Source organism: Aphis gossypii, chromosome 2 (assembly GCF_020184175.1).
Source record: "Aphis gossypii isolate Hap1 chromosome 2, ASM2018417v2, whole genome shotgun sequence".
Taxonomy (NCBI): domain Eukaryota; kingdom Metazoa; phylum Arthropoda; class Insecta; order Hemiptera; family Aphididae; genus Aphis; species Aphis gossypii.
Genome location: NC_065531.1, coordinates 77,185,546 through 77,203,104, shown reverse-complemented (window position 1 = coordinate 77,203,104; position 17,559 = coordinate 77,185,546). Strand labels below are relative to the sequence as shown.

Sequence of the window (17,559 nt, the reverse complement as noted above, 5' to 3'; positions counted from 1 at the left end):
TGTCATTATTTAATATTTTATTTGTTCAAACTTAATAAAACATTTATTTTATTTCAATTAAAACAACAAGTGTTTTAATTTACAACATCTACTTTTCTCATAACAACTCAAGCTCAACCAAGGAACGTGCTACGTCGTTTAAATAATAATTGGTACGTAGTCTCAGTGTCCTGCTCAGCGATCACTACAAATGCAACTAGGTATAATATATATTTTTTATATGCTATTTTCTAAATTAAGCAACAGTCAACAATACAATACATAAATTTGTTAAATACAAGGATTTTTACATGAAGTACACATGATAATAGAAAATATCCAATCTCTACAGTTAAATACAAAAAGTAAAAATTACATATTAATTGATACTATAGTATTTACATATAGTGAACCCAATATAGCCTATATTGTGTTATATTAATATTTAATGTAAAAACAAGTTAAATACAATCTACTTTTTACTCTCGCGTTTTAAATAAAAGTGCAAAGGCTAGAAAAACATGTTATTTTCGCCATATAGAAGTTTTTACTGCGCTCGGCGTGGACAACATGTAGGATTTCCATAAACAGGTAGACTACTAATGAGATCACGCTACCTTAAATCACGAGTGATTATTTGTTAATACTACTTGATAATATTACTTCATTGAAAAGACTCATATAAATATGAGTAGAAGACCTAGTACTGATCAGGAGGTATTGGAGGTAATCACAGTTTTAGACTGACTATATTATTATCCCAAATTGTAAAACTATTGATCTTCGTGTATTTTAACACAGACATATCGCCGCGAGTATACATAATAGTCACTCCCAGTTTAGTAAGTATTAACTATAGGATAGCCGTAAGCTATTTAAATTTATATTTTATTGATTTACGTAATAAATTGATGGTTCAGTTTCTAATTAAAACATCAAAGGTTTTAATTCGCATTATCTACCTTTCTCACAACCAACTCAAGCTCAACCAGGAACGTGCTACGTCGTTTAAATAATTATGCGGTAACGGTCGCAGTAAGTGTGAGCGACTGAGGGCGTTTTTGTATTTTGCGTGGGGTATAGTCTATAGATGTTTTATGTTGCCGCGCTAACCGGAAATAGGATAATTCCAATTAACACGATTGTTGAGAAACAGCAAAAAACGTTTTTAACAGTAAATCAAGCCTAAAAATAGAATTTATACAAAAATTGATCAAAAATTTGTGCTGATTTATCTGATTGTACATCTAGCATTGGTTAAGTACTTTTTATTTTAACTTTTTGGGTTTTTTTAAGGAGAAAATGGACTTATCATAAAATTATAAATTATAAGGAAGTACCTATACAGTGATGACCACGAGACATATTAATATTCTTAATAATATCAGTTTAGTAAATTACAAAATAATACATCAAATAATCGTTATTTTTAATTTATATAATGTGATTAAAGTTTATGATAAGTCAGTACCCCTTTTTTTCAGCGTAAGCTAAATCACGGTAACTCCATTATTTTTCATGTGATATACCGAGTTTTTGCTTAGTAGGTATTTGGATTTACCGTGTTTTCGCTTACAAAATCTCAAATTTATTGGATTTACCTCATATTTTCTTATTTAAAATATTTTATCATAAGATGGGTTTTAATAAAAAATACGCTATTTTTACATTAAAAATCAGTGTAAAACCACTAATTTTACCTTTAGAAATAAAAATATCATTTTTACGAAAAATTGAGTTGAAAATCCTGTTATCCTGTTTTCGCTTAAAGCACGGCAGTATGTGTGACATTATCATTATTGGATGTGATCAAATGATATTAAGTGTTTTAATTATTCTATTAAGTATTATTATATTATTTATTGTCATAATTATAAAAGTTATCTATAGTTATTATTTTATTAAATAAATAAATTTAAATGTAAATTATAATAATCTATTATAATGTGTATAATTTGATTTCTTATTTTAAGTTTAAATGTCGTCTAATAATTATATACAATTAAATATAATTTTAAAGATAAAATATCATAATATAATTTGTAAATCATTACAATTATTATAATGTTTATGATTTGATTTCTTATTTTAAGTTTTAATGTCTAATAATTATGTACAATTAAATATAGTTTTAAAGATATGTTATAATATATGTAAATCATTACAATAATTATTATAATGTATATGATTTGAATTTTTATTTTTGATTTTAAGTTAAAATGTCGTCTAATAATAATTATGTACAATTAAATATAATTTTAAAGCTATGTTATAATATATGTAAGTCATTACAATTATTATAATGTATATATAATTTGAATTTTTATTTTTTATTTTAAGTTCAAATGCCGTCTAACAATTATATACAATTAAATATAATTTTAAAAGATAATATATTATAATATAATATGTAAATCATTACAATTATTATAATGTATAGGATTTGATTTCTTATTTTAAGTTTAATTGTTGACTAATATATATATGAACAATTAAATATAATTTTAAAGATATATATATTTATATCATTACACAATTATCTGTACTATATGATGAAACTATAATTATGTGGTAGGCCACGTGTGAAGAACCATATTATGTTGATGTTGAAGTAGGATGAGGTAGTAGATAAAGTTGACAAAATATTTCAGTGTTTTAAAAATTAAAAATATTTTAAAGTGTTTTTTAAATCGAAAAAATAACTAAGTGTTCAGATAATTAAAAATAAGACCAAGTAATTATAATAACTACATATTATATTTACCTAATATTTTCAAACACATAAATATGTATTAAAATCTAATTGGATTTTTTGTATGAATCATAATTTCTAATATTATTATTTTCATTCACTATTTGACTTTTTATTTTTCAGTTTAAAAACACTTAGAAACATTTTACAATAAAAATACACTTGGAAAATATTTTCATCGTTTATTTATTTCATTTCAACTTACTTCAACATCAGTCGACGACTGCTTATACCCGCTACAATATTAATTATAAACTTGCTAATTATTAGGTATTTAACTTATTTTTACAGTATATTATTTATGTATACGTCTTGATTATACAAAATGCCAATTTTCCATACATACCAGATATTGTATTTGTTAAACAATTGGAATATCTATTCGCGAATACGAAACAACATTCACATACGAAACTATACGAGAGTATTATTGGCCGACTGAATTAAAATATTTTAATATGTCATACAGACGCCTCTCGTCGATCTTCAATGACAGATGAAATAAAAAAATGCTCAAGTGCGAATAACATTTATTTCTAAGCCATAAAATACAAATACAAAAAACGTATTGACGTGAAGGCACGTAGTGTAGTAAACTGGCGCCGTCGCTATACGACATATATTATATTATACATATTATGCATTTACATCTTCGGTACGCAACAAGCGTTGTCACCGTACAGCAATAACGTGCGAATTTATTTATGCAAAATCGGTGTAAACGACATTACAATCCGCTTAGTAAAACCTTATTCTATAGTCAAAATACTAGGAATTACAATGATACACGTAAAAAACCTAAGGGCAATGTTAATGCGCCACCCGACGACTCGACTAAGTCCGCGACGATTCGGATGATCAAACAGCATAATATCCGGGTTCTGTATTCATACGGAATATCGACTAGCAAATACGCGTTAGAGAGGTTATAATATGTAGGTGGTAAATCAAAAAGGAGGCGAAAATGTGTTATTGCACAACGCTCTTCGGTTTTTGGCATGTTAATTATAATTCCTAGTGTTTTAATTGATAATATTTTACTCGCGTGTATGTAAATGTATGTTTGTACCTAAGTTGCGCCGCCGGCTTACTATATGCGTCTCTACTATATTGGCGCTAGAAATTATCTGTTTTTGACGTATTTCGGCTTTGATATTATAATTAATGGTATTATGGAACCCCCTATGCTGCCGTTCCTAAACCGGCTAAACCACTGAGACAATAACACAACGGCGTAATTTTTATACATTCGATTAATTTAAAATTTAGCGCAATCTAAAATCCTTGTATATTTTTTAGGTTCCGGTTTCGTGTATTAAATTCCACGAATTGAAGCGGCGTCAACAGCATAATATTATATTATAATTTTTGTCAATCTGCATTTTCAAGTCATATATTATAATATTATTTTATCGTAATATTATACTGCTCTTTGTATATTATTTTTTATAAGCCAGATTTGCGGACGCGAGCATTTCCTCCCCCCCCCCCGGCAATAGCTATTCATAAATATATGCGCTTTAGGGATTATGATGGCTATGTGACAATGATAACATTAATATGGCTTAATATTAAAATTAATTTTGTATAATGCATTACTAAGCATTTTCTTATTATATTGCACACAATATTCCCATACATTTTTGGTGTCTAAAATGTGTGTTGTTACATGTTAGATGTAAGTAGCTATATAAAATACAGTGCTACACAGTAAATTAATTCAGACAGACGCAGAAACTTATTTAATTCGTCATCGAGTTCCTTTAAAGTTATTTATACAGCGTTAACACACCAATAAACAATATATAAAAAAAAAGAGATGAGGTTAACGAAATAATGATAAGTACGTGATAGTTCAATTGTTGTAATCGATTGACTATAAAATAACGGTGTCTGCGGTAATCTGTAGCTGATAGTATAAGAGAAAGTCTGTACCGTCCTGCATATACTACCTATCAGATAATCTGAATATTACATTATATTAGATTGTAATATTAAAGTATTAAAAATTAATGTGTCTGATGATTGTGGGTCGTACGTAAAAACGGCGATAACAGCGTCGGAAGGTTATACCAATGTTATAATATTTTAAAATGTGTTATAGGTACCTCATATAGAACTACCTACTACTCATAGAAAATAATGAAGCCAGATGTGAGTAGGTATTTACTACTATGTAGTATGTATATGTATATATATATGTATAATGTATGTTGTAAATATATAATATACATATAGTGACATACGGTAATGTACACTTCATTAAGGCCTACGTATATATTTGGAAATTCGAACATAAGAGCCAAGAATCATGTTATTATTGTGTTCAAACCATATTTTTTACAAATATGTCAATTAGTACCAAAGGAAACTGCAACTTAAACTATTATATTATTTATAAAAGTGGAGCTGTTATCTGTGAGAAGTCCGTGGAAGGGCGTTCGTCACGTGTGCACTCATATCGCACATGATGACGTGCGCAAAATCCTTTGGCTGCAGAGTCATCCTAGACCACTATATAAGAAGGAATAACGCACTATGATTTGGCAGAGCTATTCCACACTACGACTGGAACGAGTCAGACGCAGCCTCGCGGTACTACCAGCCACACCTCTCGCTGCTATTTTATTATTATATAAAATAAGTTACTTTAAATTAAACGATCATTTTGCATTTTAAATAATATATAAATTCTATCACGACTGTTGTAATTAATTTAAACCATCATCCATTCGACTTGGTTCAATATATTAGAGTTCGTAAGTTCGTTACAATAGTGAAAATAGAATTGCGGCACGACGGTGACAATGACAACACTTACTATGCGTATATAGGTACACACGACGTAAGTGACAGTCAATAAGACTTGCACACCGACTTTAAATGATTTAAATAAATAAAAAGAGCGCACACGCTGACAAACCGCGACGCGTCGCTGGAGACCACATGGAAGCAGAACTGATTTCCTCGTACCGATGATGGCGGTGTTGACCAGGCAGTCGGTGAGCAGTGCGAAATCGTTTGTACTCGTGAATTTTTGAATATCATACAATTATGTAAGAACTGCGTTTTGAAGATATTATTTTAGAACGAATAGTACGTATTCACTACACACGAACCGCGGAAACCCGACGGTCAGCATCGGTCAACGGTGGTGCCTAGCCGCCTAGGATTTAGTCGATTTAGTGGTCTTAATTTTTTAACATTATATTATTATTATTATATTATATTATATTATTATAAAATTTACTTTTAAATCGATGAATAAAATTATGCTTAATCGTGACTGTGTAATATAATAAATGTTTTAAAAAACAAAATTAAGAAGGTCAATTTGGGGGTGGCCTGAACCCTATAGTTTTGAATAATCTGCTTTCTATCACGGTTAACCAAAAGAGTGGGGAAAGGACGACCTATATAGGCGAGTTCGATAAAGGTCTTTTTTAGACGTGATTTAAAGCGCAGTTAAAGCGAGCACCTTCACGCCAATCAATGTCAGGCGAATTGTATTTTTGTAGACTGAAATATTTTCAATTAATTAATCAATTTGATTTGATTTGACTCTTGAATTTTTAATTTATACCTCTCAAGCTATCTCAAAATGTATATCCATTGTAGCAGCCCACGTGCGAGCAACCGTTTGCGTTGTTTAATTGGAATGAGAAGTTGAAATAAATTTGACAACTACCTAATTTCAAAGTGTTTATTTTATTGAAAATTATTCCAAGTCCCTAGGACACGATTTATTATACTGCAGATTGGCGTGAAAGTGCTCGCTCTAACTCTGGAGAATCACGTCTGGAAAATGTCTATCTGGGCCCTCAATTTTGTATGTTCGGTGTCCTCCCGCACCGCATCGACAGGTCGCTGTTGTTCAGTCTCACGCGCGTCATCGCGCTCCCACACCATATGCGTTAATTATACGTCTAGCCCGTCTAGGTATTACGTATTTACGTATTTTAAAATATAAATGAGCGATGATACTGTGGTCTGAACGACGAGCTACCCTCGCCCCCTCTACACTTTTCGTGCGCTTAGCATATCCAAGAAGAGCTATTCCGCCGCTGCCATTGATTATATACTCACAACCCCTCGCTGCTTAAATTCATTTTTTATATTTTTGTGTGGCGCCACCGAGTTGTTCCCAGGACACGATGTGTAAATTCTACCCTTCACTTCTAGGTCTAATTGGTTCCCTGCACGGCTGCACACATATAATTATATTATTTATCTCTACTTATAGGTAGTTAGGTATTTGGTCGTTAACTCCTATACGACTGAAGTATCCACATCACGTTTTATATTTAATATAGGTATAGGATATCAGCAGAGCACGTAGCACCATGTGTGACCATACACGGTTATTTATTCGGTGACGGCTACAGTTATTACTATAATTGTATGTCATATGCCCTAAATACCTATTAGGTAAATATGAATTCACTAATATGCTCTAAAAAAAACAATAATAAATTATTGTATGTTAAATTTACTATCATTCATAAATCACACTGTAAATAATTTAAATTACTGATTAAAAAAAAATCGCGATACCTATTTCGGTATTAGAATTTCTCTTTATCTGAAAACCAAACTAAAATTTTTGATGTTTTTTAATAAATAATACCTAATGAAAACAAAATAACACATATGAAATATGAACGATAGACAATTTAATTCTTATCCGGTATTATTGCATTGAATAGTTAAATTGATTAACTCATTACAACTTTTTGAGTAAAACAAGTTAATTTTTTTTTTATTCTAAAACACGTGACATCTTCTTAATAACGATGCATTGCATAAAAAATTAGTTAATTTCAATCCATTAAGATTCAACTGAACAACCAGAACAACCATGGGCCACTTAACTTATTTAAGGGTCAAATAGTTCATCAATGATCATTGATTCAATGAATGTTTAGTGATTCTTTATATGATTCTATAATATAAGATTTACTATTTTTTTGATTGAGATAATTAATAATAAAACATTTGTTGTTATACATAAAGGTGAATGTATAATATTAAAGTGTTGTTTATTCATATTATTATGAATTAAAACTTTCCTATTTAACTACAATAGTAATTTAAATACTTTGTTACTTTCCCATATCAAAAAAACATTAGACAACAAATTGTATTGGTTTGTTTAGAATTACCTATTAAAACATTAAACTTAATAAAATAATAAAAAAAAAACTGTAGAAAGATAACTTATGTTATAAATTCAATTTGTTAACAATCTTTAATATTTTATGTATTATAAAAATGTACACATCTCATCATCTTCAGTAGGTGTTGTAGACTGTAGTAGAATCACGGTGTGTGTAGGATTATTTTTTAAAACCAAAATCCCTGTTTAAAACCATATAATTATTAATTACAAAACAAAAGTCAATTATGGTAACATTAGTTTATATTTTATTTATATTTATTTATAGCCCTATACAACAATTTCACAATTTACAATTTAAATAATTAATACAAATAACACACATGATTTACAAAAGATAATAATAACAATAATTATATGAGTATAATGGTAAGTATTTAGAATTATATTATGTACATAAAATGTCACAAATGATTTAAAATTTATAAAAATACCATGATTATTATTCATGACATTCATGACAAAATTATGTATATTAAGCTATATAATTAAAAGCACCAATATAATTACCAAAGTAATTCATAATTTTTAGACTACAATTCTTAATTATTGTTAAAACAATGAAAATCTTGACCAGTAACTTCTATCTAGGGACGGACATCCATTTTGTTGTCTTAATTGTAACGCATACGGTAAAAGATCTTCAATATATTTGACTCGTTTACTATGAGACGGATGTGTGGACAACCACCATGTTTCTTTATTATTTGGATCAAGCTTTTCCATTCTTCTCCAGAAAATAGGAGCCTGGCGAACGTCAATACACGCATTAGCTGCTAGCATCAAACCATACTTGTCAGCTTCGACTTCCTGTTCACGTTCATATGGCAACAACATAGCTATATTTTTAAAATAATGACCAAATAAGTAACCCAAAATAGCTTCTGGTACTGGAAACACAGCCCACATTATAGTAAGTGGTACAAGCCAAAGTATTTCTAGTAAATGTTCTCGACTCAAACGTACCGCATGATGATCAAGGAAACAATGTGCAATTTCGTGTGATAAAACAACACCTACTTGTTGATCATTAGCAGTATATAGTAACCCAGAGAAGACTATTATCATGCCGTTTGGCAAAACCATAGCGTTAATTCTTGGATCATTGACAACTATCAGAGACCATTTTCGATTTTGTAAGCGGTCATATGGCTTATTGGCATTAATTACAAGCATTGCTAAGGATAAAGCTCGTTTGTAAAGCGGATGTGACGTAGGTAACACAGCTTGTTTGTTTTCACTCAATATTTCATTGGAAATTGAATTCGCCAGCTCTACCATTTGTTGATGTGTAAACAAAATTAATCGACGTTTACCAGTAATTGGGTCAAACTCCATGTGAGCAGCACAGTAAACGAGAAACAAACCAATTACACTAGCTATGGCAGCAGTTATTTGCTTTCGACGTTTGTGTACGTTATTCCAGAACTGTTGCTTCTCCTTTGCACTCAGCTTTGACCACCAGCGTCGAATACGTATTCCTAACATCATAGCAAAAAACTTGGCAACTGGACGCAACACTATTGCCGCTATTGGAGGTAATGGAAGACGGTTAACAGGTGAAACACTGAATTAAAACAAAAATGTTTGCAATTAGAATAAGAAAAACATTTATAGTATATAAATATTCTATAATAAAAGTATATACCTAAAATATCTTTCACTTGACTGCAAACGATTGCTTCCATTTTTACCAACGAGTGGATATCGGTACTTATAGACAGGAAAAGGTATGTGACTGGTACACGAAAATCGATTAGGTTTTCTATACGACAGCATATGTAAGCTGCGCGTTTGAATACATAGCCTCCTAAAGCCGTTACCGCAAAACATTTTTGATCCAAAAATTTTCTGTCAAAATACTCAAACTGCAAATGTACGATCTGGTCCACAACAGTATATTAGAGTTTTCATATTATTGAATCCAACGTCAGTATGGAGCGAAGACGGCGATTAGAGTTGAAGACATATTTTAGAAAGGCTGTAGTCGATGAACCTCAAAAACTACAACATTCATAATATCGCTATTTTTTCAATCGTTAATGTCAAGTGCACGTTATGGCGCAATATAATATTTTTGTATTTTTCTGTAATAGAAACATTACTGGTTATCATTTTTGAAAAAACAAAAAAATTATTGCAACTACATTGACAATCACAAACTTATAAGATAATAAAGAAAATTTAAGTTATTTCATATCTGTATTGACAATACGTATTTTACTGTATGGAGATGATTACGATGTTTACATATGACATGAAAACAATATTACGAATTTAGAAAAACAATAAAATTGACGAGTATAATAATGATTATAATATAATATAATATTATTACACAATATTGTACATCATAATAATTAATAATATTATTATGTAAGCAATAACATTGATAGAATATAATCAATGATAATGTGGCTCGCAAGTCGTGGGTGGCGGATCGTTCTTGGAGGTCAATGTTTATAGATAATACTAATAATATTATGGAGGTAACGCTCGCAGCCTACCTGAAAACATGAAAACGTTTATCGGGTCGGTTGACGAAGACTTTTTAGTTGAGTGAGGAAAATGAAATAACTGATTGTCGCGACTGTAGTGTTTATTAATTTTGAAAAATAATTGACTCAATAAAAACGAATCATCGATCTCTTTAGGAATTCGACGATTTGGAGAGAAAAATGTTGTGTGATAAATTTCTACGTACTTTTAAAGTTTTTAAGTTTAATAATATTAAAATGTTTTCATTTCCTCGTTTTCGAATACTAAAAATATATTAATTTTTTCGTGTATTTAATAACAATATAACATAGCGTTCCGGTTCAAAAAGTCGTCCATTCCGAGCAGTGGATATAATTATTAAATAATTCTTACGACATATACGCTTACTGCTCGTCTAATAATAATAATAATAATTAATAAATAATAGTCAACTATGATCTATTAGTCATGAATTCAAGGCTACTCGTCTTGTTCACATTCCACAAGACCACAACACTTTTCAGCGAACAACAACAACAGCTATAATTATTGTATAAATTGCTGACCCGTGAACGATATTACCGCTGATAATTTTTTATCTATTATCATTAGTCACGACGATATCGTGATAAGAGAAAGATAATCATATTGTTGTTTTAATTTTTTGGTAACCGAACTCCGCGCTGTGGCGGCAGCTGCTCGATGCCTAGCCGCGGCGGCTGGTCTTGGCTGTTCCGTGTTCTCTTACGCCCTTCTTCCTTCTGATTTCTGTTTTTTACGTTTAACAATGTCCGCCGTAAATTCCCGAGTATCAGAGTATAATATATGAGTACCAGAGGCTCATCGATTCGTATAATATGCCATACTATTTACTTTTGTCGGACGACATTGTGCCGGCAGTGCTGTTGTCCGCATCACGTACAGTGACTCGTGATGAATAGTGAGTTTAACATTTAAAAATCTTTCAAGCCGACTACGAAACATGCATCTGGACTCGGCTTGTTGGTGCTTGACACTAGTCTTGTGGACTGCAGTTCAATTCGAGTGTTTGTTGTGCGCCGATGACAACCGGCTGTCGGACGAAGGAGAAACATTGGCCGGCCATACTGTACTCAACACGTTGCCTCGGTAAGTCAGATTAAAGTTAGCAAGACATATATTTCAGCGGTTAATGAATCACATTGTAAATGAACATATTATTTTTCCCTTGTTATATAATGCTAAATATGAATGATGTGTCGTCTATAACTGATGAAAATTGTCTCTAAACGATCTGTGGTGTTGGCAAGGAAAAACTATTCAAAAAACTAGTTTTAAAATATGATTATAATACATGAATTGATTTTTAATATTTTAATGATTTCTAATGTAAGTGTTTGATTTATAAAATAATAGGCGGGGTACTTTATTTTGTTTAGGTATATTTTGTATGATGTCAACAAGCCTGAAGGATTTAATTTACGCCGTGATGTGTTCATAAGAATGGCATCTTTTATACATCATATGAATAAAGTGTCTGATTATCATTGGATTTTGGTAAACATATTTTTTTCATTTACAAAATGCAATAGATATAACTGTTATATTGTTAAATTGTCATTATAGGTGTTGCCACCATGGCATCGTTTGTATCATTGGAGATCATCAAATCTTGTGCAAGACCGTGTTCCATGGAGTCTATTTTTCAATGTAGATTCTATTAAAAATATTGTTCCAGTTGTTGAATTACATGAATTTTTTCAAAGTATAACACATTTTTTTAAACTAAATCATAATTGAGTATAATATAATATTTATTTAACACATTAGTGAACGGATTAAGACCTTTGGATGCCCAAGTTACGTTACAAGATTTTAATTTGAAATCATTTGATCAATATCCAGACTTTTCAGACAAATGGGAAATAGCCAATTGCAAAGGTCAAGTTCAAAAAGAATTTTGGAATCTAAACAATCTAACATTTACCAAATCATTATGTATATCATTTCAAGGAATTTCTACTCTATTGGCTGACATCGTTCAGGAGTTACAACCAAGGTAATGGATTCAATAATTTAATAAAAAGATATTGTGTTACCCATATTTATTTGTTTATTTATAAGTATTTATAACTGGTACAATCAAATTAGCTAATAATAAACTCATTAAGTTAAACCATTTCCTTTAAGTATGATACCACTATGGAAAAAAAACTTTCAACAATTTGTTTTAATTAATTATTATTATTTTTATTTTTAATAATATAATGTATAATCTGTTACAAATAGAACAATAAGTAAAAGTGATGAACATTGTATGACTTGAATTACGTATAATGAAAGTCTTCCAGTGAAGGCACTTAATCAGTTAAACGAGCTATTATATTTTTAAACTAAAAACTTGTTAGTAAACTTTTAATTTATATATAAATAAAATGTATAACTTTCTAATTGAGTTTTCTATTTTAAAACAAGGTATAATACTTACTAGATAAAAATATGTTCTAAGAATTGTTGTAAAAACAAATTCAGTTTTAATATTAATGGTAAATTCTAAATAGTGGTTTTATTTATTGTGATATTATTTTTCCTCTATTACTATACATTATTTACCCCCTATACTGTTTCTTTTCTGTCTAAAAACACAGTAAAGAAACTAAGATATTTCTAATGAAAATTTTTAAGTCATATTATACAATAGCTATTATTAATTAAAAGGTCTTTTTTTTTTTATATATTAGAACTATTATATTTGACCATGCGGAATTAGCATTGCACAACTATTATGGTGGACAAGAGTATTGGAGGATTAGAAAAAGTATGCAATTTAGTAACAACCTGCATGAAATTGCTAAGGAATTTATGAAAAAAAATTTAAAACAAGATTACTTGTGTGCACATTTGCGTCGCAGAGATTTTTTGTATGGCCATCCCAGTGATGTACCCAGTATTAACAATACAGCTAAACAGATAATAGAGAAACTAAGTTTAATGAGTAATATTAAAACAATTTATATAGCAACTGATGCTTCAAAAAAAGGTAAATATTTCTTTTTAATATTGATTATTTATTCTCACCGTAATGTTTAACTCCATGTTAATATAATCTATATTATTATTTTAGAATTTGAAGAACTTAATAATTATTTGCAACCTTATGAAGTGTTTAAATTTGAAGCTGATGAGAAAACCTTGAATAATTTTTTGGATGGTGGAGTAGCAATAATAGATCAAATAATATGTTCTCAAGCAAAGTGTGTAACTTATTCTGTTTATTTTAATGTTAATCTTTAAAAAATTTAAAAATGTATTTTCTTTTTAGATATTTTATCGGAACATCCAAATCTACGTTTTCATTCCGAATTCAAGAGGAGAGGGAAATTCTTGGATTGCCAGTAGAAACTACATTCAATAGCTTTTGTGGAGACAACATTGTTAAGTGTACACAACCAACAAAGTGGAGATTTGTTGAATAACAATAGTTATACTATACAAGTTGACTCTTGCAATGTCTTGTGGTACAACTATAAACGGTTATTTCGTTTATTGGTATCTTGCATTGTCATTATCCAGCATGATTTTCAGCTCTTTATTAAAGCGTAATAAAAATGTTCCGGCAGTGAAAAACTTCATTTCTAGTAACTGTGCAGCACTTTTACGGTTATTCGGGTTAAACTGCAGACAATATGTTGTTATTTCCATGAGATATCCTGGCCACCAGGCATACACTTTTCGAAGTGCCTTAGCAGTTTTTGATATTATATAAGATTGAGACTGCAGTGCACGGCTAGCCTCTAAATTAAGGCTAAAGCCGTGTTTGCGTAAATACTCGTCTACAACTGTTAAGTCACAATTATCACTACCCAGTATTTTTGTAATGCCATATAATTGACTGATAACTGTGTCTTCAGCGACAAGAGGCATTTTGCTGATCAATTCTGTGATCAAAATGCCTATAAAATACCACACAGTATCCAAATATATAATATAATAAATGTATGATTGTTTCTCATAACACTGGTTGACTGGACACTTACCAACTGACCAAATGTCCACAGTAGCATCATATTTTGTTGATTCCATCAGCATTTCTGGGGCTTGGTACCAAACAGTGCCCATCTCAATGCTCAAATCTAGTGTTCGGTCTGAACAAAACATGCGGGACACTCCAAAGTCACAGATCTTGATTACACCATTGGCTGACAGTAAAATATTTTCTGGTTTGATGTCGCGGTGCACAACATTCTGACCATGTATGTAGTTCAGTCCTCTCAATACCTTTGACAGTTTTCTGACATCAGCAAACATTATGTTAGGTTAATAATCATGAAAATATGCTCACTTGATATATACACTCTTTGGTGTCATCTACAGTTAAAGATCCACCATTTAACTCCAAATGTCTGTAAAGGTTGTAACGCATCAACGGAAATACCATATGAACATGACCATTGTGCCTGAATGTTTCAATCATTGATACTACATGATCATCATTGAGTGCCCGTAATAGACAAATCTCACGCACCATCATCTCGCAGTACCTACGGTAGCTGGCACCTCGGCGACCATTCATTGTGTTACGCAGCTTCTTCACCGCCACTACCTGCCCGTTTGTCACATCAAGACATTTCGAAACTGTACCGTAAGTACCTGAGCCTACTACGCCCAACTCCCTATACTTGTACATAAAATATGATATTTTAAGAAAAAATGTATTTACAAGTTAAAATTTGAAATCCAGCTGCATAGGTTTGTCCTTGTGCATGCCCCACAGAATGATAAAAATAAAATTAATAGATATTTAAAAAAGAAAAAGATATTTATTAAAATAAAAACATCAACAGTAGTCATTATTAGATTTTCACCGTGGAAACATATCTGATAATTCTTCTTTTTTATGTGTATAACTTATATTAGTACAACAGAATAATTATAAATTTTATTATAATACTATATAATTATTCAACTAAACAATATCACATTTAATATTATATTATTACTAGCTGTCCCAACACGGTGTTGCCAGTGTATTAGTTTCTTTTTTTTGGCATTTTTGTAGGCCATGTGTTAGTGTTTACTGTAATAATAAAGTCATGAAGTATCTGTATCAAAATCTGAAAGTGTTTATTATAATCATAAAAAAGTTAGGTATTACTGGTCAATTTATACAAATTATAGTATAAAAATGGATAAATATCTGTGGTTAATATGGCTTACTTTATAAGTTTAGGTCTCAATTCCATCCAATATAAACACTTAGCATTATACTGTTACTGTAGTTACTATATAAAATCTATACAAAAACTTTTCTAACCCCCCCCCCCCTTTATTCCCTTAAAAGTCGAATTTTAAAAAATCTTTTCTTAGTGTGCCCCTACATTGCTTAACCTCTGTACAACATTTCAAGTCGCCAGACCCTGTGGTTTGGTCTGGGCGTTGATGAGAGAATAGGTCTCCTATATGTATATAGATTGAAAAGTTATAATTTTTTTTTTTTTTCATTAAATTTAAGTATAGAAGTTTGCTGAAGCGAATACCTGTTAGTTTACTAATGGGTTCGTTTTGTACGAATAAATTTATGTTTAAGAGCATTGGTATGAAAACAACTTGTTCCTAGGATATTATACCTATTGTGTTTTTTTTTTGTTTGTATTTAAATTTTATTGATAATTTTGTTGACTATCAATAATTATTATTGTTTTACTAGCTTGTTATGTCTCGTGTATATTTATTATTTATAACTTATTATAAACTTCAAATTTTCAATCAACTCTCATAAAATAATTTATAGCAAGAAAATGTTCTATTTGTTTTTTAATTTAACGTTTTTATTGTGCTTATGCCTTATTTGTAAATATGTTTACATCATAACTGTCGTTTAAAAAATTTGTTTTACTACAATGTTTGAATTTTGAATCACCTATATTTGAACAACTATAAAGAGGTAGATTTTTGTACATCATAAATATCCAAAAGTCTGGATGTCGATAGTTCTAAATTTTTGAAATATTTTTCTATACATTGGCCGTATAGGAATTTTACTGTGTAAATATCAAATGATACAATTATTTTATTTTACTTTTTTTATGCTTTTTATAATTTTAGCACTTAGAATAATACAATTCATCTAATTTTAAGGGATTAAAATTTTGAAACATTAATAATATTACGATTTAGTTAGTACACAATTTAGATATAAAGAAATGATATATTATTAACAAATATCAGTGCATTGACATTGGTGGAATTATAGTTTGATTTTTGGAGTGACTTTAGTTCCAAAAAATTTTTAAATGTTCATTTAATACTGTAAATGTTTTTACTTTTTATTATTAATATTAACCCAGATTATGTATGTGTTGTAATGCATATTAGTATCTTTGTATAATATGCTTGTTATGTGTATTAATTATAAGTGACTACTGTTTAATATATACAATGGAAAAAAAAGAGAAAAAAAATATTCAAATATGTTGCATACAAATTTTATGGAAACAAATAATATTTATAAAATTATTTTATAACAGCATTATTTAATCTAAAAACAACAACAACAGTGTTATAAAATTAAAAATTAAAACTTTTAGTTGTTATTTGTCTACAAGTCTACAACAAAGTAGTTTTTTTAATTGTGTAGTTCACATGTGTAAAATAAAAACATTTTTTTTTTTTGATATTAAAAATGTTTATCTTTTTGAACTAATTTCAGTTTTTGTGGGCAAACAGGGCTGGCCCCTACGTGCCCACATTATACGGAATTCACTGTACTTATTTTTGAAGTGTATAGAATTATTATTAGTATTAAGTATAAAGAATTATTACTGTACCTATTCATAATATTTTATAAATAAAAATAATATTAATTATGTAAATTGACATATTATACACCTCTAATTATGTACCTATAATCATTATTGATAAAATTAATATTAATTGTATCTAATATCCATATCATGTTATGTTGTATCAAAATTGTAATAAAAGTAATTAGAAAAAAGACTGAATGGTTTGTTTTTTTTTAGTTAGTACCTACTAACAGTCTGTTTTGGATAACGTTCGTGTAATAATAATATCAATCTACCACAGTGGTGTTGTAAGTGATCTACCAAAACTACACACAATACACACTAATAATAAGTTCGCCATTTGGTTTACAATGCTTAAGTCCATAATATATGATATGTACCATTCCGTG

The 17,559-nt window shown here is 29.7% G+C and overlaps 2 protein-coding genes across 4 annotated transcripts; one reads left to right on the top strand and one right to left on the bottom strand.

The window, feature by feature from the left end:
- Positions 1-8,132: 8,132 nt before the first annotated feature.
- LOC114128234 (metalloendopeptidase OMA1, mitochondrial-like) lies at positions 8,133-10,853 on the bottom strand. Of its 2 annotated transcripts, XM_050199952.1 has the most exons (3): positions 10,839-10,853; positions 9,556-9,994; positions 8,133-9,474 (listed from the first exon to the last, which is right to left on the bottom strand). In XM_050199952.1, exons 2-3 carry the CDS (start codon positions 9,738-9,740, stop codon positions 8,460-8,462), a joined length of 1,200 nt encoding a protein of 399 aa, XP_050055909.1. In that variant the 5' UTR covers positions 9,741-9,994; positions 10,839-10,853; the 3' UTR covers positions 8,133-8,459. The 2 variants fall into 2 exon arrangements, with proteins under 2 accessions (XP_050055909.1, XP_027848513.1); XM_027992712.2 differs by lacking the exon at positions 10,839-10,853 and having other exon boundaries at positions 9,556-10,238.
- Positions 10,854-10,978: 125 nt separating this feature from the next.
- On the top strand, positions 10,979-16,531 carry LOC114128217 (GDP-fucose protein O-fucosyltransferase 2). Of its 2 annotated transcripts, XR_007603846.1 has the most exons (8): positions 10,979-11,513; positions 11,804-11,921; positions 11,991-12,129; positions 12,195-12,423; positions 13,106-13,404; positions 13,489-13,618; positions 13,687-14,617; positions 14,776-16,531. XR_007603846.1 is itself a non-coding variant. In XM_027992689.2 (7 exons), the coding sequence occupies exons 1-7, from the start codon at positions 11,368-11,370 to the stop codon at positions 13,838-13,840; spliced, it is 1,215 nt and encodes a 404-aa protein (XP_027848490.2). In that variant the 5' UTR covers positions 10,979-11,367; the 3' UTR covers positions 13,841-16,531. The 2 variants fall into 2 exon arrangements, 1 of the variants encoding a protein (XP_027848490.2); XM_027992689.2 differs by having other exon boundaries at positions 13,687-16,531.
- Positions 16,532-17,559: the final 1,028 nt, after the last annotated feature.

Coding starts and splice junctions, on each gene's coding strand:
- LOC114128234 (XM_050199952.1), bottom strand. CDS start 9,740: ATGTTTTGCGGTAACGGCTTTAGGAGGCTATGTATTCAAACGCGCAGC. Junction 9,475..9,555: donor TCAAGTGAAAGATATTTTAG/GTATATACTTTT, acceptor GTTTTAATTCAG/TGTTTCACCTGTTAACCGTC.
- LOC114128217 (XM_027992689.2), top strand. CDS start 11,368: ATGCATCTGGACTCGGCTTGTTGGTGCTTGACACTAGTCTTGTGGACT. Junction 11,922..11,990: donor CTGATTATCATTGGATTTTG/GTAAACATATTT, acceptor TTGTCATTATAG/GTGTTGCCACCATGGCATCG. Junction 13,619..13,686: donor ATAATATGTTCTCAAGCAAA/GTGTGTAACTTA, acceptor TTTTCTTTTTAG/ATATTTTATCGGAACATCCA.